The 24,334-nt window shown below is 51.8% G+C and overlaps 1 protein-coding gene and 1 long non-coding RNA gene across 2 annotated transcripts; one reads left to right on the top strand and one right to left on the bottom strand.

Annotated features, from left to right (window-relative positions):
* LOC110304805 (angiotensin-converting enzyme) lies at window positions 1-21,403 on the top strand. Its single transcript, XM_021176406.3, has 25 exons — window positions 1-303; window positions 958-1,125; window positions 1,740-1,833; window positions 2,590-2,733; window positions 3,332-3,523; window positions 4,060-4,157; window positions 4,405-4,577; window positions 4,913-5,136; window positions 5,427-5,571; window positions 5,816-5,914; window positions 6,156-6,278; window positions 6,720-6,931; window positions 7,618-7,754; window positions 8,621-8,779; window positions 9,022-9,109; window positions 11,087-11,230; window positions 11,398-11,589; window positions 13,481-13,578; window positions 13,738-13,910; window positions 16,494-16,717; window positions 17,023-17,167; window positions 17,443-17,541; window positions 19,510-19,632; window positions 19,910-20,097; window positions 20,283-21,403. The coding sequence occupies exons 1-25, from the start codon at window positions 40-42 to the stop codon at window positions 20,513-20,515; spliced, it is 3,939 nt and encodes a 1,312-aa protein (XP_021032065.1). The 5' UTR covers window positions 1-39; the 3' UTR covers window positions 20,516-21,403.
* Window positions 4,526-6,738, bottom strand: LOC147001387 (uncharacterized). The gene is made up of 3 exons (XR_015044938.1): window positions 6,678-6,738; window positions 5,317-5,418; window positions 4,526-4,584 (listed from the first exon to the last, which is right to left on the bottom strand). It is a non-coding gene; the product is annotated as an uncharacterized LOC147001387 (long non-coding RNA).
* Window positions 21,404-24,334: the final 2,931 nt, after the last annotated feature.

Below are 24,334 nucleotides of genomic sequence, written 5' to 3'. Positions count from 1 at the left end.
ACGGGAGAAGGGGCAGCGCCGCACCGCGCGCACCGCGCCATGGGGGCCACGTTCGGCCAGCGGGGGCGGTGGCCGTTGTCGCCTCTGCTCTTGATGCTGTCGCTGCTGGTGCTGTTGCTGCAGCCGTCGCCCGCCCCGGCACTCGACCCTGGATTGCAGCCGGGCAACTTTTCCCCGGACGAGGCAGGGGCGCAGCTTTTCGCTGAAAGCTATAACTCGAGTGCCGAGGAGGTGATGTTCCAGAGCACCGTGGCCAGTTGGGCTCACGACACCAACATCACAGAGGAGAACGCGCGGCGCCAGGTGGGTGCCCGGGCCCGGGCGGGGGCGGGGCGCAGCAGGACGCAGCGGCCAATCACAGGCCTGCGGTCCGTCGCCTAGGGCGGACAGCAGACGCCAGAGCCCCCCTCAGCCTCAACCCTGAGCACTGAGGTCCCTAATGGGAGCCCTGCCATAGGCCGGACCCTCCCACCCGCTCTGCGCATTAGACAGGCAATGATGCTCCAGTACGGGCTGGGCACGTGATCCATGCCAACACAGGAATGGAGTGGATGAAGCTGGCTCCTCAGAGGCCAAAATCCTCCCGAAGCGGCATCAAGGGTTGGGGCGATGGCTGTCTGCGTACAGGGTACCCGGCTTGGCTGCAGAGCCCTTGCCCTTTGGCATCTGCCTGATCTCCTGTTGAGTTTCTTTCCCTGGCCCTCCACTCACTGTCCCCTACTTTGGCCCCAATTTTGTCCTTCATTGTTCTCTTTGAATTAGATTCCCACACTTTCCAACCAGAGGGCTCAGGAGGAGGAGTGCTGCCCCTGCAAGCTCATCCCCAGGACAGGATCTCTGCAGGAACAAGGGGTCTGGAAGCCCTTAGCCTACCTCTGCTCTCTCGGTTCTGTAGTCTCTCCTACATGAGCCTCTTTCTAAGCTGGGCTACTCTTTCTACCCTCCTGGTGAGTACAGGAGGAAGCAGCCCTGATCAGTCAGGAGTTTGCAGAGGTCTGGGGCAAGAAGGCCAAGGAGTTGTATGAGTCCATGTGGCAGAACTTTACTGACTCCAAGCTGCGAAGGATCATCGGATCTATTCGGACCCTAGGACCTGCCAACCTGCCCCTGGCCCAGCGGCAGCAGGTGGGTCTGAGGGTGGAGGCAGAACTTGAGCTCCCCAAGTGCCTATTGTGGTTGGGAAAGCAGCCCGGCAAACAGGAAGGGACTGATAGTCTGTTTGGACCTTGGCTATCAGGAATCTGGGGAAAGAGTGCTGTTCATGGGCTTTTCCCTCCAGATGCATGATGTGACAAGTTACTTTGTATTGTGGAGTAGAAAGCCAAACACGGTAGCTGGCAGGTAGCTGAATTAGTGTGAGGCCCTGGAGTTCATACTCAGAATTGTATTGCACACACAAAGAGAGATGTGTTCTCTCTCTCTCTCTCTCTCTCTCTCTCTCTCTCTCTCTCTCATACTCACACACAGCACAAAGGCCAGGGGATAGCAGGGATTCATGCCCGCTGTGAGCTGGAGACCAGCTGATGCTTGCCTCGGCTCTCTGGTCAGTGGGTACCACCTACAAAGGCTGCTTGCACTGAAAGGGGCACCAGTATAGTAGGGGTTGGAAGAACTGGGTAGCCTTGTCTGAGCCACATCCTTCCTCCAGGCCGCTTTTTCCTTCCAGCCACAGGGGTGGGAAGATTAACTCCAGGGGCTAATATTTGGTCACTAATATTTCCTCAACTCCAACTTGGCAGTACAACTCTCTGCTAAACAACATGAGCAGAATCTACTCCACTGGCAAGGTCTGCTTCCCCAACAAGACTGCCACCTGCTGGTCCCTGGACCCAGGTATGGTCCTGTCCAATCTTAGTTGGGGTTTCCTGGTCCTTTTGGGTCACCTCTAGGATGATGTCTGTCAGTAAACCAAAGGCACTGGTACCCCATTGGGGCTGGAATGTGCAGATGTACCCACACTTCTGCCTCACACCCTTACTGCTTCTGGCAAACTCACTTCGGGGAACCTCTAGAACAGCGGTTCTTATCCTGTGGGTTGTGACTCTTTTGGGGGTCAAAACAACCCTTCCACAGGGGTCACCTAAGACCATATTTACCCAACACAGATATTTACACTATGATTCACAACAGTAGCACAATTACAGATGTAAAGTAACAACAGACATAATTTTATGGTTGAGGGTCCCCACATGAGGAACTGTATAAATGGTGGAGGCATTAGGAAGGTTGAGAACCACTGGGCTAGCCCACCCCTCCACCACCATCTGGCCACCTAGCTCTCCTTTTAGGGGTCCTTTCACCTTCCCCAAAAGCTTCCCACAAGCCTTGGGTCCCTTGGTGCTTCGCCGTTCTATGCAACGGGCCATGGAGGGTTTGTCTATTCTAACCTCTAAATGTCCTTTCTGTGTCAACTGCCTTAGACATTTTCCTGGGAGCAGGGTCCTGCCTGGTGCTTTCTTTGGATAGCCTCATCTCCCCAAGCCCATAGGCTGCCCTTGGTCTGGGGATACTGTAATGCGTGAGGAAGCTGGTGGGAATGAAGACTGGTTTATACCTCTGGTTTCATAACTGATCCTGCTTACCTCTCAGAGCTCACCAACATCCTGGCTTCCTCACGAAGCTATGCCAAGCTGTTGTTTGCCTGGGAGGGATGGCATGATGCTGTGGGTATCCCACTGAAATCCCTCTATCAAGACTTTACCGCCATCAGTAACGAAGCCTACAGACAAGACGGTGAGCCTGCATCTTTCTTTCCATGGATGGACAGCCACCTTTCCTATCTTATAAGGCATTCTTGTCTGCTGTCCCCAGTGAGCCCTAAACCCCTGAGCTAGATAAAACAGCCAGTCTGGTGGTCTCAAGGTCTCCTAGCTAGTGGGGATGGTATGAAATCTGTAGCCAACAGACCCTGCTGTCCTGTCCCTTTTTTCTGATGCTCCTGGTACTACCTGTGGCACTGCTCCTGGCCCTAAGACTCTCTACCTCTTTGTGTTCTTGGACCTGTTTTGCTGGAGCCTAGAGTGGACCTTGATATGGTGACCCATATCTGTAATCCCAGTATTTGAAAGGCTGAGGTAGAAGGAGGAAGAGTTTGAAGCCAGCCTGGACTACACAGTGAGACCCTGGCTTTGAAATGAGGAGGGGGTGGGGCTAGTTATGGCACACAACTGTAATCCCAGAGCTGGAAAGACTGAGGCAGGAAGATCTTGAGTTCAAGGCCAGCCTGAGCAAGTCTCACTCCAGTGCTTGGAATCAGGACAAAGGTAGAGTTGAAGCTAGGATGTGGACAGCCAAAGCTCTGGGCCTGACCTGCACTCTCCCACCCTGTTAGGCTTCTCGGACACAGGAGCCTTCTGGCGCTCCTGGTATGAGTCCCCCTCCTTTGAGGAGAGCCTGGAACGTATCTACCACCAACTAGAGCCCCTCTACCTGAACCTCCATGCCTACGTCCGCCGCGCACTGCACCGCCGCTATGGGGACAAATACGTCAATCTCCGGGGACCTATTCCTGCCCATCTGCTGGGTAAGAACCTGAACCTTGCTGCCCAGAGCAGCTCGGGTGCAGGAGGATGCCTAGAGGAGGGACGATGGGTCACCCTCACAGTGCCTCAGGCGTGTGGAACATCATAACCTTTCTTCCTTACACGGAAGCCCCCCATGGCTCAGTGTCCCCACCAGCCTGGAATCCTGCTTTAGAGAAGCGGACACTGGGGTTTATTTAGAGCCAAGAATTTAGAGCCGACGGAAAACTGGAAAAGAGCAGAGCTAGGGGTCAAGTCGATGGCTTTGGCTGCAGGGTCAGGGTTAGCAGCAGCCTTGTGGTAAACCATACCTGAGGACATGAGTCTGGGAGCCTGGAAGCCTGTGTGGCCCCTTAGTCAAGGATCTTGGCATAATTGGAAAAGACGCCAGTCACCAGTCCTGGGGAGCCCACAGAGAGTCAGGGGACATGTCCTTTGGCCCAAGGGAATATAGGTGCTGACACCCACGCAGGATAGCATACATAATGGGAATGGCTGAGCAGGAGACCAAGCTGCCCCACTTGCTTCTTCCCTGTAGGAGACATGTGGGCCCAGAGCTGGGAGAACATCTACGACATGGTAGTGCCTTTCCCAGACAAACCCAACCTTGATGTCACCAGTACAATGGTACAGAAGGTAGGTCAATGAGACAGGAGTTGGGGGTCATGTGATTGGCATGGGCCCCTCCCCTTTCCTGCAATAGTCAACAGTGACCTAAGGTGGCAGAGTTGATCTGCTGTGGTCAGTAGTGCCCTGCCTTTGGGAAGTGAGGCCACTGAGCCTCAGATACCTTTCCTGTCCTGGGTGGAAGTCACAAGCCCTGAGCTCAAGGCATGGCTCCACACGGCTGCCTCCTGACCTTGTTTCCCTACCTGCTGGCCAGGGCTGGAACGCCACACACATGTTCCGGGTATCAGAGGAATTCTTCACCTCGCTGGGGCTCTCACCCATGCCTCCTGAGTTCTGGGCGGAGTCAATGCTGGAGAAACCAACGGATGGACGGGAGGTGGTGTGCCACGCCTCTGCCTGGGACTTCTACAACAGGAAGGACTTCAGGTCAGACCTGGAGAGAGGAGAGCACAAAGGCTCTAAGGGAGGCGGCTGTGACACAGACCTGCCTCTGTACTGGGGGATTGGTCTATGCCAAGACAATAAGGCACATTAGCTCAGTATCCCAGCAGCTTGGAGGGACAACCAGCTGTGTTGCCTTGGCGTGGAGGAGGGCTTTGAGTGGTGGTCGATCAGGGTAGGGTCAATAGGGTTGCTAGCTCCTGAACTCTCCTCACCCCAGGGCAGAGTCCTCCTAGGCCCCATGTTCCTCCAGGACCAGCCTTCCCAGTACTCTGGTCCTGCCCTCAACATCATCTTCATCCCCATCATCCCCACTCCAGGATTAAGCAGTGCACACGGGTCACGATGGAACAGCTGGCCACAGTACACCACGAGATGGGCCACGTGCAGTACTACCTCCAGTACAAGGACCTGCACGTCTCTCTGCGTAGAGGTGCCAACCCTGGCTTCCATGAGGCCATTGGGGATGTGCTTGCACTCTCTGTCTCTACCCCTGCACATCTGCACAAAATCGGCCTACTGGACCATGTTACCAATGACATAGGTATGTGGGGGGGGGAACATATCCAGCCTGGCTCATTCAAATCTCCTACCACAGTAGATCCCCACTGCTCCCCACTCCATTTCTTCCTTATTTTTAACTTGAGACACCAGATGCACACACCCTGACCTTAGCACTCACCCAGAGTTCTTGTCTAAGTGGGGCTTAGAACTTGAGGCTCACCTCCTCTATCTGTCCAGCCTCGCCTCCTGCCAAATGGCCCTCCGCCAGGTCCACTCTGCCCTAGCTGGACTCTCTCCTTCCCCCTTTTCTTTCTTCTTGTTTCTGAACAGAGAGTGACATCAATTACCTGCTAAAGATGGCCCTAGAGAAAATCGCCTTCTTGCCCTTTGGCTACCTGGTGGACCAGTGGCGTTGGGGGGTCTTCAGTGGACGGACCCCACCCTCTCGCTACAACTTTGACTGGTGGTATCTTCGGTGAGAAGAGGCTCACCCAGGGGACCTCCTGCCTCTACCAGTCTTGTCCCTTCCTTTCTAACAACGTCTGCCCTCTTCCCTTCCCACTGAAGCCTCGCCTTCAGGAAGTCCCCAACCCCCATTTTCCAGGCTGTGGAAGGGATGCTGAGGAAGGGGTGGGATAGGGGTGGAGCTGGTAACTTTTCTGCCAGTCTCAAGCAACATGTACAGCCTAGGGCCTTAGGATTTAAACATCCTCTTCTAGAACCAAGTATCAGGGGATCTGCCCACCAGTTGCCCGGAATGAAACCCATTTTGATGCTGGAGCCAAGTTTCATATCCCAAACGTGACACCGTACATCAGGTATCTCTGCTCTACCCACATCCCTGCTCTGTCCTCCTTCAGACCCAAGGGTTGAGAGTCAGAATGCTCCTTCCTGGGCTACGTACACTCCGTTTCTGCCTTCTTCCCGACAGACAGCCCTTAGTCCAGCTGTCACCTGCAGGACACCGGATAGAGCCTGAGCAAGGGACGCCTTTGTTTAGCTCCCCACGTTCGTTCCTCCTAGCCCCACCCTCCACCCCCCTACCGTCTGTGCCCGCAGGTACTTCGTGAGCTTTGTGCTGCAGTTCCAGTTCCATCAAGCACTGTGCAAGGAGGCAGGCCACCAGGGCCCACTACACCAGTGTGACATCTACCAGTCCGCCCAGGCGGGGGCCAAGCTCAAGTATGTGGCAGGGTTCAAGAACAAGGGGTTGGGGTAGGAGCTGAGGGAAGAGGCTGGTGGAGGCCGTTTCTGCAGGTAGCTGTCTGCTCGGGTTGCAACACCACAAAGCTAGACACCTGTGGAGTAACTCTTCCCTCTTTCCTCTTCTACTTCCATCTCTTCATCCCTCCCTCCCTCTCTTTTTTTCTTTCCTTCCCTCCCTTTTCTTCCCTCCTTCCCTCTCTCCCTCTTTCTCCTGTCTCTCTTACATATCAAATATTTATTAAGCAGGCCTTCAGCTGCCATGGGCCAGGCAAATATCCCCTACCAGCCTCACAGAGACCTCCCCCACCACCCGAAACCCTAGAGTTCTTTTACTAGTGAGGGACAAATGGACAATGGCGCCGTTGTGGGCCCCACCCTGTGTCCCCCTGTGCCCACAGTGGTCATTCTGCTTGGCAGGCAGGTGTTGCAGGCTGGCTGCTCCAGGCCCTGGCAGGAGGTACTGAAGGACCTGGTAGGCTCAGATGCCCTGGATGCCAAGGCACTGCTGGAGTACTTCCAACCGGTCAGCCAGTGGCTGGAGGAGCAGAATCAGCAGAATGGCGAAGTCCTAGGTTGGCCAGAGAATCAGTGGCGTCCACCGTTACCCGACAACTATCCAGAGGGCATTGGTAAAGCTCTGAGTGAGGGTGGACTGGGACTAAGAGAAGTCCTGGCCTCTGGCCTCTGGCCTCTGGCCTCTGGCCTCTGGCCTCTGGCTTCTGGGTCCAAGCCTCAGCATCCTGGTCACTTTGCTGCCAGCTGAGCCCCAGTATCTTTTGCTTCAGTGCCAAGCCACCCCTGGGCTCATCCTCAGGGCCCTACAGCAGAAATGGGTATGTCTTTCTCTCAGGGTCCTAGAGACAGTGTGCCCAAGCCTGAGGGCCCCTGGGGTCAGGCTGGCTGGCACATTGCTCTATGAGGTCACACTGCAGGCTTGGCTCTTATTGGCCGGTGGTGGGAGCTTCAGGGCTCTGCTCTCCTGCGGCCATGGGCCAAGGTTGGGCTACTCCAGGACTGCCCAGCTTCCTCTTTCTGCTGCTCTGCTGTGGGCACCATCTGCTGGTCCTGAGTCAGGTGGCCACTGACCACGTGACAGCCATCCAGGGGATAACAAACCAGGCAACAACCAGAAGCCAGACAACAACTCACCAAGAAACAGTTGGCCAGACAACCCAGATCCCAAGTGGAACTCTTGGAAGGGGGCAGGGCCATGAGGGGGCAAGGAGCCAGGGGCCAGCAGGAGGGAACTCCAATGAGACCACACCTTGTGGTAAGGAAGGCAAGGCCTGTCTGTTTTCCTCCTCACCTCCTGCAGACCTAGAGACTGATGAAGCCAAGGCTGACAGGTTCGTGGAAGAGTATGACCGGACAGCCCAGGTGTTGTTGAACGAGTACGCAGAGGCCAGCTGGCAATATAACACCAACATTACCATAGAGGGCAGCAAGATCCTGGTAGGAACCACTTCCACTAACTCCAGCATGAACCATGTGCACACACACACACACACACACACACACACACACACACACAGCACCAAGCTGTCAAAATCGGTGAAAAGTCTGAACAGAGTATTTAAAAGAATGCTCAGTTTCCAGTTTAGTGGGCTTAGACTCTGCACCTGAGCAAATTTCTCTCGTTTGTTATCGTTCTCTAGTTGAGGACTCTCAGACTGTAATCCGTTGTGCATCAGTGACTTGTAACATTATAGCATCAGTGTTATAAGTGACCTATAAGCGATGTTAGTGTCCCTCCTTAAAGGACTGGCAGCCTGTTTGTCAGCACTGAGGGATCATTCCCCTGTAAATTGGCCTTTTCTTTGTGACAGAGTATACATTATACTACAGAAAACCAACTAGCCATATGCTCCAACCACTGGGTGCTAATGTTGGCTGAAGACCCACTATGTGCTGCGGCCCCTGGGTCCTTGGTACCTCAACTTCTCTTCCTGCATACACCCCTTGGCAGCTATGCATAAGCAGTGAAATTCTTCCCATTTCAAAGATGCAATCACTGAATACTCAGGGGAGGCGGGGGTGGGCGGGGGTGGGTCCTTCTAACAGCACACTGCCTTCATCCTAATGACACCTAAGGCATGCTAAGCTCTTTTTCCCTACTTGCTAGACTGCAGGTGTCTGCCAAGGAACTCATACTGTACCTAATGTATTAGCAGATGGTCCAAGTTGAAGTGGAGGGTATTTGTCAGGGCAAAGATACCCGTCTAATGAAGCAACACTCCTCACCACCACCTTTATAGACCCTCCTACATGGAGACCATACCAAATATCCTGAGCCTGACACCACCTCCTTGTGCCCTCAGCTTGAGAAAAACACGGAGGTATCCAACCACACCCTGAAATATGGTACCTGGGCCAAGACATTTGATGTGAGCAACTTTCAAAACTCTACCATCAAGCGGATCATAAAGAAACTTCAGAACCTGGACCGGGCAGTGCTGCCTCCCAAGGAATTAGAAGAGGTAGGTGGCCATGCGGGTCAGGAAGTGGAGACTGCTGGGAAGTGAACCACGTCCTGGGTCTGGGTCCACACTGCTGTCTTGATTTGTCAAGTCTTAATAGGGATCGTGTCTTCATGTCTCCGCAATTCCCATAACAGTAACACTTTGAGGGCACGTGCTCCTGTGGGTCCTACCCCATGGTACCTGGTGCCAGAGCAAAAGTGAGGGAGGGGCTCTTCACTACCCTTTTCTTCCCCTTACAGTACAACCAGATCCTGCTAGACATGGAGACAACTTACAGCATATCCAACATTTGCTACACAAATGGCACTTGTATGCCCCTGGAGCCTGGTGAGAGCACCCCTGGGTGAAAGAGAGGTGGCAGTGGGCAACTGGCTGGTAGGGATGAGCATGCTGTCAAGGGAAGGGTTTCCTGAACTTGTTTCTACCAGTAGAACTGCTCTGCCCGCACAGAGAACCAGAACCCCATCCAAATTTCTCTAATCCTCTGCCCCTGGAAAGTTGTCTTGCCCAGAATTCCTCAGCCATCTTTCTCTTTCTACATGCCCCTCAGAGCAGTAGACTTGCCAGCACATGTCTCAGAGGCTCAGACCCCCAAAAGGAGTCTCCACCTTCTCTGACTTCCTTAGAACCCCCTCCCTCGCTGAGGGAGATTCCTGAAAAGGAAATAGGAAGGGATGAATCGTACAAGATCTCACAGCCCTAGAAACACCAAATTAGAACTTGGCCTCCTGTTCCTAGCCTGATACCATTCCACACCATCCCTCCCACTACTGAACCTTTCCACAGTGAACCGGTTATAAACCGGCTCATAACCACCTCTCTCCCGATACTCATTTGTCTTCAGCCTATGTCCCCTTTGCCAAGGTTCACTCTGGCCCCACCAATACCCACACAGATACGCTCACAATACACTCTTTCCAGGGTTGATAAACTAGACTCATAAGCATTCTTTGCAAGGAATCTTTACCAGTTGTTTCCTCCTGGCCCCACCCCAGCTCCCAAATTAGAACAATAGCAAATAGAAGGGGAAATGGAAAATAAACAGAAGGAAGAAAGAGTCCTGGGGCAGGGTCTGCCCTTTAGGCAGTGGGTGTAGCTACACACACACACACACACACACACACACACACACACACACGCAGAGAGGGAGAGGGAACATGTCTGTGCTTCATGCACACAGACATGTAAGAATGCCTGGGGTTTTGTATGCATGTCTGGGTGTATATTTCTAAATGTGGATATTTTAAAACATGTAGCATTTGGTATCGCTGCCATACAGGGTTTTGATCTAGGACGAGGCCATCTGGCCATAGACATGGTAATTAAAAGGTCCGTGAAGACCAGTGACTCATCAGACGCAGAATTATGAAAAGCAAATCTTTTTCAAAGAAAGCTAATTAAGTTTACCTTTCTCTGTAACAAGTGAATATGACATAGACTATTCTAGGGTAGAGGCCCTGAGCACAAGCTCAACAGTGAGGGCTTGGGCCACATAGATGATCCAAGCCTCCTCCATGTAGGGCAAGGGCAGGGCAGGATCCTGGCAAAGGCACCTGTTTCAAGATAGCCACCTGCAGTCTTGTGTGGCCCTCACCTGGGCCTGAGAGTTGGATGCCACCTGTGTGTTCTTACTGGGGTTTCTCGTGCAGAGTGGCTTCCACGGGACATAGACGCAGGCTCTCCTCCTTGCTGGGGACAGCTCAGGTAGTTCTTGACCCTCCACAAACCTTGTGGCTACTGTTTTATTAATTTCAGCCCAAAGACAATTTGCAAAGGATGCTGGAGGTCCCCAGGACCACAGCAATGACAAGGCACAGCCCCCTGCTCAGGGACCGAGCTCTCCCATCCCTGAGAGGGCTATGGTCACTTCCTTGTTTATAGATTTGGAAAGAGATAGGTCCGTGGGAGAGAGAACTTGAACTCAGGCCTGTGAAACTCCACAAACCATTTCTCCCAGGGAAGGGGAACTCATGAGAACCTTTTGTTTCTGCTCTGGCCTGGCCACACCCTGCATGTGCACATAAGCACATCACTGAGATGCTCAGAAGAGAAGAACTAAGCTGTCCCTTTCAAAGTATCTGAGATTGTGTGTGTGCAGTATGTCGCCCCAGTTGGGCACCCTAGGAGCTCATTGCGGCTGCTGGCTCCCCATCTCCCCCACCCCCACTAGACTTCCTGCCCGTCTTTGTCATTTCCAAGTGCTCTTACTAGTTTTATTCCAACTCCGAAACTAAATGACCAAGTTCCCTCATAAGCAGATGAGAGGTGAACCAAGGCTCAAGCCATCTGACCCCTTCTTTCCAGATCTAACAAACATGATGGCCACATCCCGGAAATATGAAGAATTGCTATGGGCATGGAAGAGCTGGAGAGACAAGGTGGGGAGAGCCATCCTTCCTTTTTTCCCAAAGTATGTGGAGTTCTCCAACAAGATTGCCAAGCTCAATGGTGAGTTACCAATGCTGGTACCTCTGGCTGGCTGCTCTCCAGTACCTCAAACTCCTCAGAGGCCCTCTGGGATCCTCAGGCCAGGGACAAGTAGGGCCCTAGAGGTGTCAGGGAAATATTGGGTGAGTGATGGCTGTTGGAAGAGCTTGGCTGTGTCTCCTGTGCAGGCTACATGGATGCAGGGGACTCATGGAGATCCTTATATGAGTCTGACAACCTGGAGCAAGACCTGGAAAAACTGTACCAGGAGCTACAGCCACTCTACCTGAACCTGCATGCCTATGTGCGCCGTTCCCTGCACCGCCACTATGGGTCCGAGTACATCAACCTGGATGGCCCCATTCCTGCCCATCTGCTAGGTAAGGACATTGGTCCAGCCTCAGGGAAGTGGTCAATGGGCAATAAAGGGGCAGTACAATAAAGTACTGGCCACAGGGCAGAGATCAAACCAGAATAGTGACAGAACCAGAAGCTCTGAGGGAGCGAGGCCAAGGCTGGAGTGGAACGGGGTTGGGGGAACTTCCCACTCGTCTTTCATATATTACAAATATTGTTTGTTTGTGGTGCTGGGAATTGAACTCATGGCCACTCATGATATGTGGCAGGCAATTGCTCTAACACTGAGCCAGCTTTTCTGGTGCCATGCCTGCCACAGAATTAAGATGTGCAAGCCTTTTACCATCTTTTAAGGGAAAGACTACATTATCCATCATGCCCTGCGATAACAAGATCCAGGAGTCTTGGTGTGGGGCTTGGGGAAGTTCCATATGAGCCTTGAAAGATGTGAGATTTTGGCAGGGATGGTGTGGAGGATCTGGGTCAAGGTGTGACAGCCAAGAGCCTTCTAGGGCTTTAAATATTAAAATAATCCCAAGTGCATGAAGGAGGGAGGGGAGCAACACAGTAGGAGATGAGAAGAGCCAGGGAGAAGACAGAGGCCACCAGTGTTCTGTCCCCATTGGGTCAGCACTTTCCTGGTGTTATTAGGAACAGTGAGGCCAGAGACACCACATTTAGAGGTCGTTTGGGAGACGTCCCCCAGAAGGTGGTTCTACTGTGGGTCTGATTCTCACTCACGTGGAGCATTGCTGCGTCCCAAGATCCTAGCCCTCCTCCATCCATTTTTGGGAGAGTTGAAAGGCAATCTAAGTAGATATCAACTTATAGTGACCAAGAGCATGGAGCCCAGGAGGGGTGCAGAATGTTCCAGGTGGCTGGGGATTCAGGCTGGGGCTGACAATTTCATCTCCAGGGAGGGAGGAGTAAACTAAAGTATACTATACTAAGTTATCCTATACTAAACTAAACTATACTGTACTAAACTATACTACTACACTATACTAAATTATACTATGCTATAAGAAACTATACTATACTAAACTATACTATACTATATTAAACTATACTACGCTACACTACACTGTACTGTACTGTACTAGTATAGTATACTCCCCCCCCCACACTGACATTCCCATCCCCTTCTCATCCTCCACCGCTCTTCCTCTGGCACGCTCTCCCTCAGCTATCGTAGACTCCTGACTCTATGTGGAGTTTCGAACTTTCCACTCATTCTGAACATCACCCTTCTCTCCAATCCTGGAGGGCTGGGCTCTTAAACTGACACTAAACTCTAGGGCCTTAGCCATCCCCAGAGGAGATGGTTGAGTCCTGTTGGACTCCCGGGGGCCGGCATAATACAACTTCAGAGAACACAGAGGGGACAGTGTAATGGTAGCTGGACAAGAGTGGCCTGCTGGCAGTTAAAACCAATCTCATCACTTAGGAGTTATGAACCCACCCCTGTTGGGATTGTGTAACTCTCTCCAGACTCAGGGTCCTTTGCTACACAGTACTAGGGAGCAGGCAGGATTACAAGTCATTACATGCCACGTGCTTTGGGTTGGTTGGCACTTTGGAGGTGGTGGTCATGGGCACTGATGCTCCAGGGACTATAGATTCCTCCTGCGGAGGACTCCCTCACTGCTCATGAGTAGTAAAGACTTACCCTGATTCCTAATGACTGGCAAGGTTTTACCTACAACCAATATTGGAAGTGGCCTTGTGGGCTGGGTATGCAGGTGGGGAGACATACACATCAAATACCCAGCACAGTTTGCAAACAGTTGGTGCTCAAGAGATACCAGCTTGATTGACAGGATTGGGATCTGACCCCTCTTCCGGCAGGATTTCTCTGAGCCTATACAATCATGTTTCCTTTCTGCCATCTGTCTCTCTCCCACTTGCCTCCAGGGAACATGTGGGCGCAGACCTGGTCCAACATCTATGATTTGGTGGCGCCCTTCCCTTCCGCCCCCAATATAGATGCCACGGAGGCCATGATAAAGCAGGTCAGTGAAGCCAAGACAGCCATCTCTGGACCTCCTGAGGGAACGGGGGTGGGGGGCGCAGATACTCTCTCTCCCTCTCACATCCTCTCTCTTGTCATAATTGTGTCTGTCAATCAGAGAGCCCAGTTTGCAAAGAACTCTCTCTCTCTCTGCTTGCAGGGATGGACACCCAGAAGGATATTTAAGGAAGCTGATAATTTCTTTACCTCCCTGGGGCTGTTACCTGTGCCCCCTGAGTTCTGGAACAAGTCAATGTTAGAGAAGCCCACCGATGGAAGGGAAGTGGTGTGCCATCCCTCAGCCTGGGACTTCTACAATGGCAAGGACTTCAGGTCTGTCTCACTGGAACTAGGACCCTTATTTTAAGCCTGGGGACAGACAAGGGTATGGCCCTGTGGCTATCCCCTCAACTGGAGTGAACAAGACAGATGGTGGGGCGGGGGTGGGGGTGGGGCGTGTTTGGGATGCAGTTGAGAATCAAGAGTCAAGGAGCTGGGTCCAGTTCCAGGCATGAGTATCAGGTAGGGAAATTCCACTTAAGAAATGAGAGGCAGGCCAGGGCGTGGTGGCGCACATCTTTAGTCCCAGCACTTGGGAGGCAGAGGCAGGTGGATTTCTGAGTTCGAGGACAGCCTGGTCTACAAAGTGAGTTCCAGGACATCCAGGGCTACACAGAGAAACCCTGTCTTGAAAAACCAAAAAAAGAAAAAAAAAAAAAAAGAAATGAGAGGCAGAAGTTCTGGGCAGCTCTGTCAGTCAGTGGTCAGTTGGATGCTTACAGCCACAGACCTGATGCCTGATGTAAGCTCTGTGTAGGCTGCAAAACCTCCCTTACAGATTGCTGGCTCTTCCTGTGGGCATGCCGCTGGTACCCAGGGAGGCACACTAGCACTTGGGTGCCTGACACAGAACCCACTCTCAATGACAGACAAAGCATTGTCCTTATAAAGTTGGGATGAATTACCTACAGCTGTCTAACAGACTGCCCCAAAATCTAGTGGCACAAAATGACTAGCTGATCATCAAGTCTCCATGTGCTGCGCAGGAGGTGTTCACTACAGGTGAAAGTGTCCTTACTCCGAGGTGACAGACATCTCAGAGTATTTAAAAACTTAATTGGGCCAGCAAGGTGTCTCAGAAAACAAAGGTGCTTGCCATCACCTCCCATAACCTGAGTCTAATCCTCCAAACCCTCATGGTGCAGGGAGAATGGACTTTCAAAAGATGGACTTTCCAAAGACTCGGTCCTTCGATGGCCAAGGGCATACCATGGCAGGTTCACACACACATTAAAACTTTAATTAATTGACACTAGGGGGAAGTGACTCCTAGGGCTTTGTGAATACTGGAAAGACATTTTGTCACTAAGTTACTACACCCTAGACACAAGTGGGGTAATTTTAGCAGCTCATCTAGGGCCATTTGCCCAGAATCTAGTTTTGGCTATTGGCTGAGTTTTTCAGGTCTCCCCCACACGTAGTGCCTAGGTTAGACTGTTCAAGGAGACCTGGTTAGGGTGTCTGGTTAGTGTGGCTGGAGCGGCTTGTGGTTGATCAGGCCTCTTTTTGGCACAAGCTAGCAGATGAGTTAAAGCAGAAGCAGCCAGACTTTTCAGTGACTAAATGTAAAGCTGGCACAGAGTCCTGTCCGCTATGGGTCCCTCCTCCCTCCAGCATTCCTCTTTTTAGACAGACTCACTATATAACTTAGGCTGACATTGAACTTGTTATCCTCCTGCCTGAGGCTCCCAAGTGCTGGGATCACAGCTATCTTTTTTATCTTTAACCTTACATGACTACCACATTCTATTGGCTATAGAAAACCCCAAGGACAACTGAGAGTCAGGGGAAAGGGGGAAGACTATGTCTGAATTGGGACAGAGATACCATCCCTAGCTGATGAAGTGTCCCAGTAAAACAAGTAGATACAGGGGCTGGGGAGGTCAGCAGTAAAGAGTACTGACTGCTCTTCCAGAGGTTCTGAGTTCAATTCCCAGCAACCACATGGTGGCTCCCAACTATCTGTAGGGGAATCTGATACCCTATTCTGGTGTGTCTGAAGACAGTTACAAAATATAGATAGATAGATAGATAGATAGATAGATAGATAGATAGATAGATAGATAATTAAATAATTCTTTTAAAGAAAGACAAGTAGATACAAAGCTAGGGCACAAACAAAGTGGGTTCGTGGGGTGAGGGAGTGCTGTCTGGCCTTAAACCCTTTGAAAGGTTTAGAGCTTGGAGCTGTAAGAGCCAGTTAAATTGACCAGGGGATCGGGATCATGGGGAGGGGGTTGAGAATTCCTGTGGGAATCTTTTTCTATGAGCAATCAGAAATCATTGTAGCAGACTCCACCCTCCCCCTCCCCATAAGAAAGAATTATGAGGTGAGCCTGCACTGGGAGAGTCTGCTTAGATCCCAGGCAGAAGTAGCCATCATTGGAAGTGGCTTGTAGAAGAGAGAGGGATCAACTCCGAGAGGCAGAGCCTTCTGACTCAGACTGCTCTGTAACTGTCATTCATCATGGCCATTAGCATTCAAGTGAATCGATGCAGATTGCCACAGCCTGTGTGTTTCCCTGGAAGCTAAAGCATGTGGGAAAACACTGGACACACATTCTACAGTGTACAGAATTCATGTCTTTGGGTGGGCCTGCAGAGCAGGTCAGAAAGCAATAGACAGGGCAGATTAGAGCTATTCAGGGAAGCTAGGGGCAGAGGAATGGCTACAATGACTTTTAGAAGCTCCTGGCCCTCAGGCTACCTCTCTCTTAGAGTATCTGGATTTCTCCTTCCCATCTCGCCATGCTCCTTGAACACACACAGAGTATGTCTGCTTCATAGGATACATGCATCGTGGTCCCTTTGCGCCTTTGAGATTCTGACACCCCTTCTCCCAACCCCTGTTCCTAGGATCAAGCAGTGTACCTCTGTGAATATGGAGGACCTGGTGATAGCGCACCATGAAATGGGCCACATCCAGTATTTCATGCAGTACAAAGACTTACCCGTGACCTTCCGGGAGGGTGCCAACCCCGGTTTTCATGAAGCTATTGGAGATATTCTGGCTCTGTCAGTGTCTACCCCCAAGCATCTATACAGTCTCAACCTGCTTAGCACTGAGGGCAGTGGCTACGGTGAGAGAGAGCAGAGGCCCTGTTGGCCAGGCTGGGGACCCAGAAGGGGTAACATACTCGGGAGGTGGGAAGGAGGAAGATTTTGTAGTCCCTCCCCTGCCTGCACAAAGTTCTGAGATAGACCACAGGAAAGAGAAGAGGACCCAGCCTGAGAGGAAATCACACAGATCATCCCTAAGAAGGATGAGAAGACTCAGCGCCCTCCACCCCTCCCCGAGCCGGATCTGAGCTGATAGCACCCCCTCCCCCCAGTAAGAGGCAGGCATGAACCTGAGGCTGTGTTCTTTCTGTCTTTCTCGTGGCAGAGTATGACATCAACTTTCTAATGAAGATGGCCCTCGACAAGATCGCCTTTATTCCCTTCAGTTACCTCATCGACCAGTGGCGCTGGAGGGTCTTTGATGGAAGCATCACCAAGGAGAACTATAACCAGGAGTGGTGGAGCCTCAGGTTCTAGAACGCTCTGGTGGGGGTGTGGATTGGAAGGGGTCTCTGAATTGTTTGCATGCGCCTTGAGGGTCTACAGATGAGCCAGTAAAGTGTATGTGTGCACACACACCAGTGATGGGGGGGGGTCCCCTCGGGTGGTTGTACAGGGACACAGCAAGCAGGGGTAGAGGATATTCTGATGCAAGGACTGTTCTTCAAGTGAAAAAAAAATACCCACTCCCTTTCAATTTGGTTCTCCCTAAACTTGCCTTCTACCACATCTTCCTCCCTGACAGGCTGAAGTATCAGGGTCTGTGCCCCCCAGTGCCTAGATCCCAAGGTGACTTTGACCCAGGGTCCAAGTTCCACGTTCCTGCGAATGTGCCATACGTCAGGTAAGACTGAAGGGAGGAGAGGGCACCATGAGGGGTGGTCCCCTCGGGCTCATGTTTAAACTTTTGTCACTGGACACTCCACGCTGGAGCTGCCCCATCACACCTGCAGGAGTTGGTTCAGGGCACACGGTGCCTGGGTCCACTCACCTGCTACCAAGACCGTTTTTTTAAATGTTCCTTGGATAACACGAACGTTCGCATCAACTAAAGAGTTAAAGTCAGAAACCTCACCAGAAATTGGCTACTGGTTACAAGGCCTAGTCTCAGTAGGATTTCTGTCTCAAAGCAGGTTTTATTCTGTAGCCCAGGCTGGCCTGGAGCAAACTATGTAGTTCAGGCAGGCCTTAAATTTATATCAGTCCTCCTATCTTAACCTAGCCTGGAATGTGAGCCACCACACCCCCCACTGACAGGGCAGTTGGCACATGGCTGGATACTGACTTGGGCCCCATTAATTGATTAGTTTCGAGACAAGATCCCCTTGTGGGGCCTTTGCTCCAATTGAACCAACTGCCTGCAATACATATTGAGTTATATATAAAATATCCTGTCATCTGCAGCCCGGGACTAAAGGCGCTGCTTATGTAGAAGGCTGGGTGCTTAGGGACAGGTTAATTACCAGCTTGGGGCTCAGAGGTCATGTTCTTTGAGCAATGTCCTCTGCCTCTATGGGTATCCACATTCTTACCTTGATCTCAACACAAGGGCTAACAACTCAGCCACCTTTCTACACAGAACATGCTGGAGACCTGGTAGCTGTGGTCCTCCATTGTGAATTACTCTTTTAAGTGGATGGCGTCAGCACACCAGCCTGTGCGTCATTCAGCCATAGCATAAGGTGGCCCAGGCAGCTCCTTTCCTTCCTCATACTCTCAGGGGGCACTTACTCAGGGTGAGGAAGGATGGGTGTGGGACCCAGAGTTGTGACTAGGCAGGTCCCAGGACAGTCTCTGGTCCCCAGGCTGGTACCTGGGAGCAAGGCACAGAGGACAAAGAAGGCCTCTCAAGAGGGCTAAGCTTCTTAAAGGTCTTGCCTCCAGTAATCTCTGCAAGCCAAGGGGAAGCAGGCCCTGACACCAGGACTAAAGTCAGCACATACTAGGATGGATGGAGTCTGGGACTTGGGAAGGAAGACAGCACTCACTCTCCAATGTTGCAGAGGACCAAGTAGCAGGAAGAGTCATTGCTGGAATCCATCAGCCTTAACCTAGACAGTGTCCTAGTGAGGACCTTTAGGTGACAAGTCTCTGGTGAGGCCACCACCACCTACCAGATCTCCTAAGGTCCCAGTACTCACTCTTGCCTTGAGATGGACCCTGTGACAGTGTCCCAACTTAGCACAATTATCCAGACAGGAGTGAACGAAGAAGACTTGGCTCTCTAGAAAAACACATCTTACTGGCCTGCAGCCTGCACAAACACTGAGGAAGTGCCAGAGGAGCGGGTAGCAAATGGTTTATGCCCAGGATCCAAAGGAAGGAGCCTGTTCCGCTACTCAGGACCTTTAAAACAAGAGTTGGTGTGGTTGCCCAGGCTTGACTGGCAGGTTCCCACCAGGAAATTCCTGCTACTTCAGATAAGACTGTTCCCACTGCCTTCCTTATGGAGAAGGCTCTATCACATCTATAGGTTCCACCCAGCAATCCCTAGCCCTTCTGCTCCATCAATGGAAACCATACAGCCTGCCAAGGATTTGACGGGGCTCTTTCATTAACCTCTTCTTGCCTGCTCTTTGGATCCCCTTGGAGCAGGAATTTAGGCAGCCTGTGGGTGGGCAGCATCCACACAGGCACGGCTGGGAGGAGCTCAGATGGCACCAAAGGCAATAGTGACATCCTGACTGCATCCAGTGTCTCCCGGAACTGTCAGAGGGGCACCAGCAAGCCCCTCCATCTCCGCCCCACTCTACCTTTCCTATAGTCTAGACACTTCACCCACACCGTGTGTCACCCGTTCCCTCCACCGCAGGTACTTTGTGAGCTTCATCATCCAGTTCCAGTTCCACGAGGCGCTGTGTCGCACAGCCGGGCACACGGGTCCCCTGCACAAGTGTGACATCTACCAATCCAAGGAAGCAGGGAAGCTCCTGGCGTGAGTGTCCTTGAACCTCCTTTGACTCTTTGAACCTGAGAAACCACTAAAGCTATTGAGTGGCACTGAGAGCAGCCAGGAAGAGCCTGAGTCACCCTTGACATGACACCTCCAGGAGGATCCTGGAGTCCCTGGGCCCTCCCCTCTCCACCCCTGCCTCAGACCTACTCAGGCTTTCCCAATCCTAAAGGGATGTTTAGGCGGAGAAAATGGGTTTGATTAGGTAAAAGAATCCAGGTCCTTATTCAGTTTCCCTTTCTCTGGTGCTCCCCCGCAGGGACGCCATGAAGCTGGGCCACAGTAAGCCGTGGCCAGAGGCCATGAAGCTGATCACAGGCCAGCCTAACATGTCAGCCTCCGCCATAATGAATTACTTCAAGCCACTGACAGAATGGCTCGTCACCGAGAACAGGAGACATGGAGAGACACTGGGCTGGCCGGAGTACAACTGGGCGCCAAACACCGGTACTACACCCACCCCACCTCTAGCCCCCGGGACCAGCTCCCAGAGCTCATATAGGGCTGAACCCCATTCCCAGTCCAGACAGTCTCCAGTCTGACCTCAGAGCAAGAACAGGGACGCCAGAACGCAAGACCCCAGCCCACCCGTCGCCCTGCCCACCGCCCTGTCTCCTTGCTTCCTCGCTCAGCTCGCGCAGAAGGCTCCACCGCAGAGTCCAACCGCGTCAATTTCCTGGGCCTGTACCTGGAGCCACAGCAGGCCCGCGTGGGCCAGTGGGTGCTGCTCTTCCTGGGCGTCGCCCTGCTCGTGGCCACCGTGGGTCTCGCCCATCGGCTCTACAACATCCGTAACCATCACAGCCTCCGCCGGCCCCACCGTGGGCCCCAGTTTGGGTCTGAGGTGGAGCTCAGGCACTCCTGAGGTGACCCTGCTGGCAAGGCCAGCAGAGGAGTGTCCCATAAGAAACTGGATGGGGGGCATGGTGTTTGAGTGGAACATACCCTAGCTGAGCCTTCCTCCTTTGCTGTCCCCATCCACTCTGCCCCCCAGGCCCAGCCCCTAGTCTCTGGATACCCAGGGTCTAACACCGACTTCCCTGCCCAATCTCTGTGAATACGAATTAAAGGTCCTCCCCCACACCTGAGTCTGTGTCCCTTGTGGGAAGCCAGGGACAGGACCGGCTGCTTGCCTGTCTCCTGACAGTCCCAGCACGACTGGTTGTCTTCGCAGTCTTCCTCCAAGCAGGAAGCTAATCCCAATTCCTCTGGACCCCATCCCCCACAACCTTTCCCACCAGCCTTCCTAACAGCTCAGGTGAGGTGGCTCATGTCTTGCCAATGAACTTGCCAGGGAGGAGCCTAGGAAACGGGAAGGAAGCAGGTAGGCTGCCTCCTGCTTTATGTGTGGATACACTATAGATGGCTCATCCTGTCCCATGTGACCTCTCTGTGTGTGGCTGGGTGTCTTGGAGAAAGGCCCTGGATGCCCTTCCCTGCTACAGGGTGAGGGCCCTGGAAGGGCGTGGCTCACGGAGCATGCTGAAGCCGCCAGTTTATAAGTGGACAGCCTGGGTTCCCTGACGCAGCCACGTAGGCTCTGCCCACGGGAAAGAGCATTAATCCGTGACCACACAGTGGGTTCACTGCTACCGCCCACCTCCTCATCCCGGAACACGTCCCCTCAGCCTCAGCCATCCTTTGGAAGGCCTACTTGGATTTTGGGGGTGTCACTTGAAGTAACTTTTTATCTACATATTTATGTAGTAAATTTGGAAAAACTGAATAAAAAGCCCATGGTAGCAACATTAAGAAATATAAGCACTGATGGAGCTTTGGTATCGTTCAGACTTTTTATTTTATTTGGTTTTTTTTTTCTCTACATACGATATGAGGTACCACTATATTCTATGTATCTTTCCCCCCTTTATCATAAATGCATCTATTTTTAAAAAATATTTGATTGCTAATCCTAGTTCTTGGCCAAATGGAAAATGGTCAGATTTCTAGGGCAGAATCTTGCCTTCTAGCTGGGTCCCACCTCTGTTAGGACCCTTTCCCCAAATTGTCTCTATCTCTCTCTGTCTCTGTTTCTGTCTCTTGCTCACTCATTCTCTGTACGTGATGTGCAGGGATATGGAGTTGAGGACTTTTAGATTTACAAGAGGGTGGAAGTTTACAATTCAGCAAGACAATGAAACTTATAAATACTCCCTCTGGATTGTTTCCAAGGCATATAACGACAGACTTTAGTTCCCCCACCCCACCCCCTTCCCTTTTGCAATTTGTTTGCAAGACAAAGGTCATTGCATCATAACCTCCTTTTCTATTTTTATAAACTACAGAGTTTCAGGCTGCCTCTCAGGGCTGTGGGCAATGTGAGGTCACCAGCCTTCACCCAAAGGACAAAGCTCCAGGCTGAGGGCAAAGGATTTCACCATGTGGTTACCGTGGCAAACTCTTCTCTCTCTCTCTCTCTCTCTCTCTCTCTCTCTCTCTCTCTCTCTCTCTCTATCTCTCTCTCTCTCTGTGTGTGTGTGTGTGTGTGTGTGTGAGCTAGCACCCTGTATAGAGGTCAGAGGACAACTTACAGAAGTCTGTTCTCTGCTCCTAGCATGGTCCCGTGGCTGGAACTCAGGCTGTCGGGTTGGCACACCAAGAGTTTACCCCACTGTGCCCTCTTGCCAGCCCTTATTTCAGTTGTTTGGGGCATGTGCACATACAGGTACCATAAAGCATTCTGGAGGTTAGAAGACAGGCGCGAGTTGGGTCCTTATATTGTGTGGGGCCTGGGGACCAAACTTGGGCTGTCAGGCTTGGCAACACCTTTACTCACCAAGTCATTTGCCAATCCTCCACTTTATTTTTTGAGACAAAGTTTCTCACAGAACCAGGAGCTTGTCAGTTCCACTAGACTGCTAGCCCCAGGATCCAACTGTCACTGCTTCTGTTAAGTCTGGATGTACACAGCCATGCCCAGCTTTTACAAGGGTGCTGGGGATTTGAACCTAGCTAGGTCCTCGTGATTGTACAACAAGCACTTTTCCAATGGAGTTGTCATCCTAGTCCTCCCCGCCCCCTCCCCCTCTCCATTTATTGAAGCATTACAGTTGTTTTGGATTTAATGAGACAGAGGTGTTGCTATGTGATCCAGCCTCCTGGGGAATAGGGATACATATATTCAACATTCTCAAACACTACATTTGTTCATGCTTCTATGGGTGAAAAAGGTGGATGGAGTCTACCTGGAAGTTTGCAGAGAAAGAGAGAATAGTGGTCCTCCTGCTTCAGTGTTCCCAGTACTGGAATTCCAGGTGTGAGGGACCTCACCTGGCCACCTGACAGCACACATTCTTCATGGCTCGTCCACGAGTTTTATTTTGTTTTAAATGGCATTTGACTATTGGGGGCGGCTCACCACAGCACACATGGGAGATGTCTGAGGACAACGTCTTTCCTCGGTGCCATCTGCTCTGTCACTGTCTCTGTCACTGGGCACAGGCTCTGGAACCAGAGCATTTGGTTCAGTCCAGCTTCCGTTATTTTCCCTGTGTCTACAAGCAAGCCCCTCTGCTGGTCTCCATCTGTTGCCAGACGGTGGTGGCGCACGCCTTTAATCACAGCACTCGGGAGGCAGAGGCAGGCGGACATCTGAGTTTGAGGCCAGCCTGGTGTACACAGAGAAACCCAGTCTCGAAAAAACAAAACAGGGCTGGTGAGATGGCTCAGTGGGTAAGAGCACCCGACTGCTCTTCCGAAGGTCCAGAGTTCAAATCCCAGCAACCACATGGTGGCTCACAACCATCCGTAATGAGATCTGACACCCTCTTCTGGTCTGTCTGAAGACAGCTACAGTACACTTACATATAATAAGTAAATAAATCTTTAAAAAAAAAAGAAAAAAGAAAAAACAAAACAAAAAGCGAGAGGGGTCATTGCAGTGACAACCTGTCGCCACCGGGTGGCGTGCTAGAGCAACCGTCTCAGGGTTTAGCCCAGAGAAACCAAGTCTTGAAAAAAACAAAAAACAGGCAGGTGGTGGTGGCGCACGCCTTTAATCCCAGCACTCGGGAGGCAGAGGCAAGCATATTTCTGAGTTCGAGGCCAGCCTGGTCTTCAGAGTGAGTTCCAGGACAGCCAGGGCTACACAGAGAAACCCTGTCTCGAAAAAAACAAAACAAAACAAAAAATGAAAGTCCCCTCAGAGGTAGAGCCTGGAACGTCCCCCGGGGGGGGGGGGGCAGGTTACAGTAGCCACACCTGACCTTGAGATTCCCCTCTACTTGAGAAGATTCACTTTTATGAGCTGTGCCGTGTGTTGTGGATGTAGCTCAGTCAGGCGAGTGGATGTGATCCCCAGCACCACAGAAACTGTGAACTAGGAACTGGGAGGAGGAATTGGGAGTTCAAGATCACCCTCAGCTTCACAGGTCCAAGCCAGCTTGGGCTCCAGGAGACACAGCCTAGAAAGGAAGGGGTTGAGGCAGCGAAGGAAGAAGGTAAGAAAAAGAAATTAAGCCTTCCGGTTCAGGCTTTACGAAAGGTGTCCTATCTGTACCGTAGGAGGCTGCTGGACCCAGGTACCAGCGCTCTGTGGCAGAGGCACTGACCTCCACTGTGGCCACAGGACTCTAGGCCCTACTCAGCCACTCAGTGCTGCTTTGTTTGGTTTGGTTTTTGGTTTTTCCCATTACTATCTTGGGAGTCCCTTTTCTTGTCTTCTAGATCAGCTTTGCATTTTTTG

The sequence above is a fragment of the Mus caroli genome, unplaced genomic scaffold (assembly GCF_978045245.1).
Source record: "Mus caroli unplaced genomic scaffold, Mus_caroli_1 scaffold_13, whole genome shotgun sequence".
Lineage (NCBI taxonomy): Eukaryota > Metazoa > Chordata > Mammalia > Rodentia > Muridae > Mus > Mus caroli.
This window is presented reverse-complemented; position numbering and strand designations above follow the sequence as displayed.

Excerpts from the sequence above, each read along its gene's own strand:
- LOC110304805 (XM_021176406.3), top strand. The coding sequence starts at position 40 with ATGGGGGCCACGTTCGGCCAGCGGGGGCGGTGGCCGTTGTCGCCTCTG. Across the intron at positions 1,126-1,739 it reads CCCTGGCCCAGCGGCAGCAG|TACAACTCTCTGCTAAACAA; the intron begins GTGGGTCTGAGG and ends CCAACTTGGCAG. Across the intron at positions 6,279-6,719 it reads CAGGCGGGGGCCAAGCTCAA|GCAGGTGTTGCAGGCTGGCT; the intron begins GTATGTGGCAGG and ends TCTGCTTGGCAG.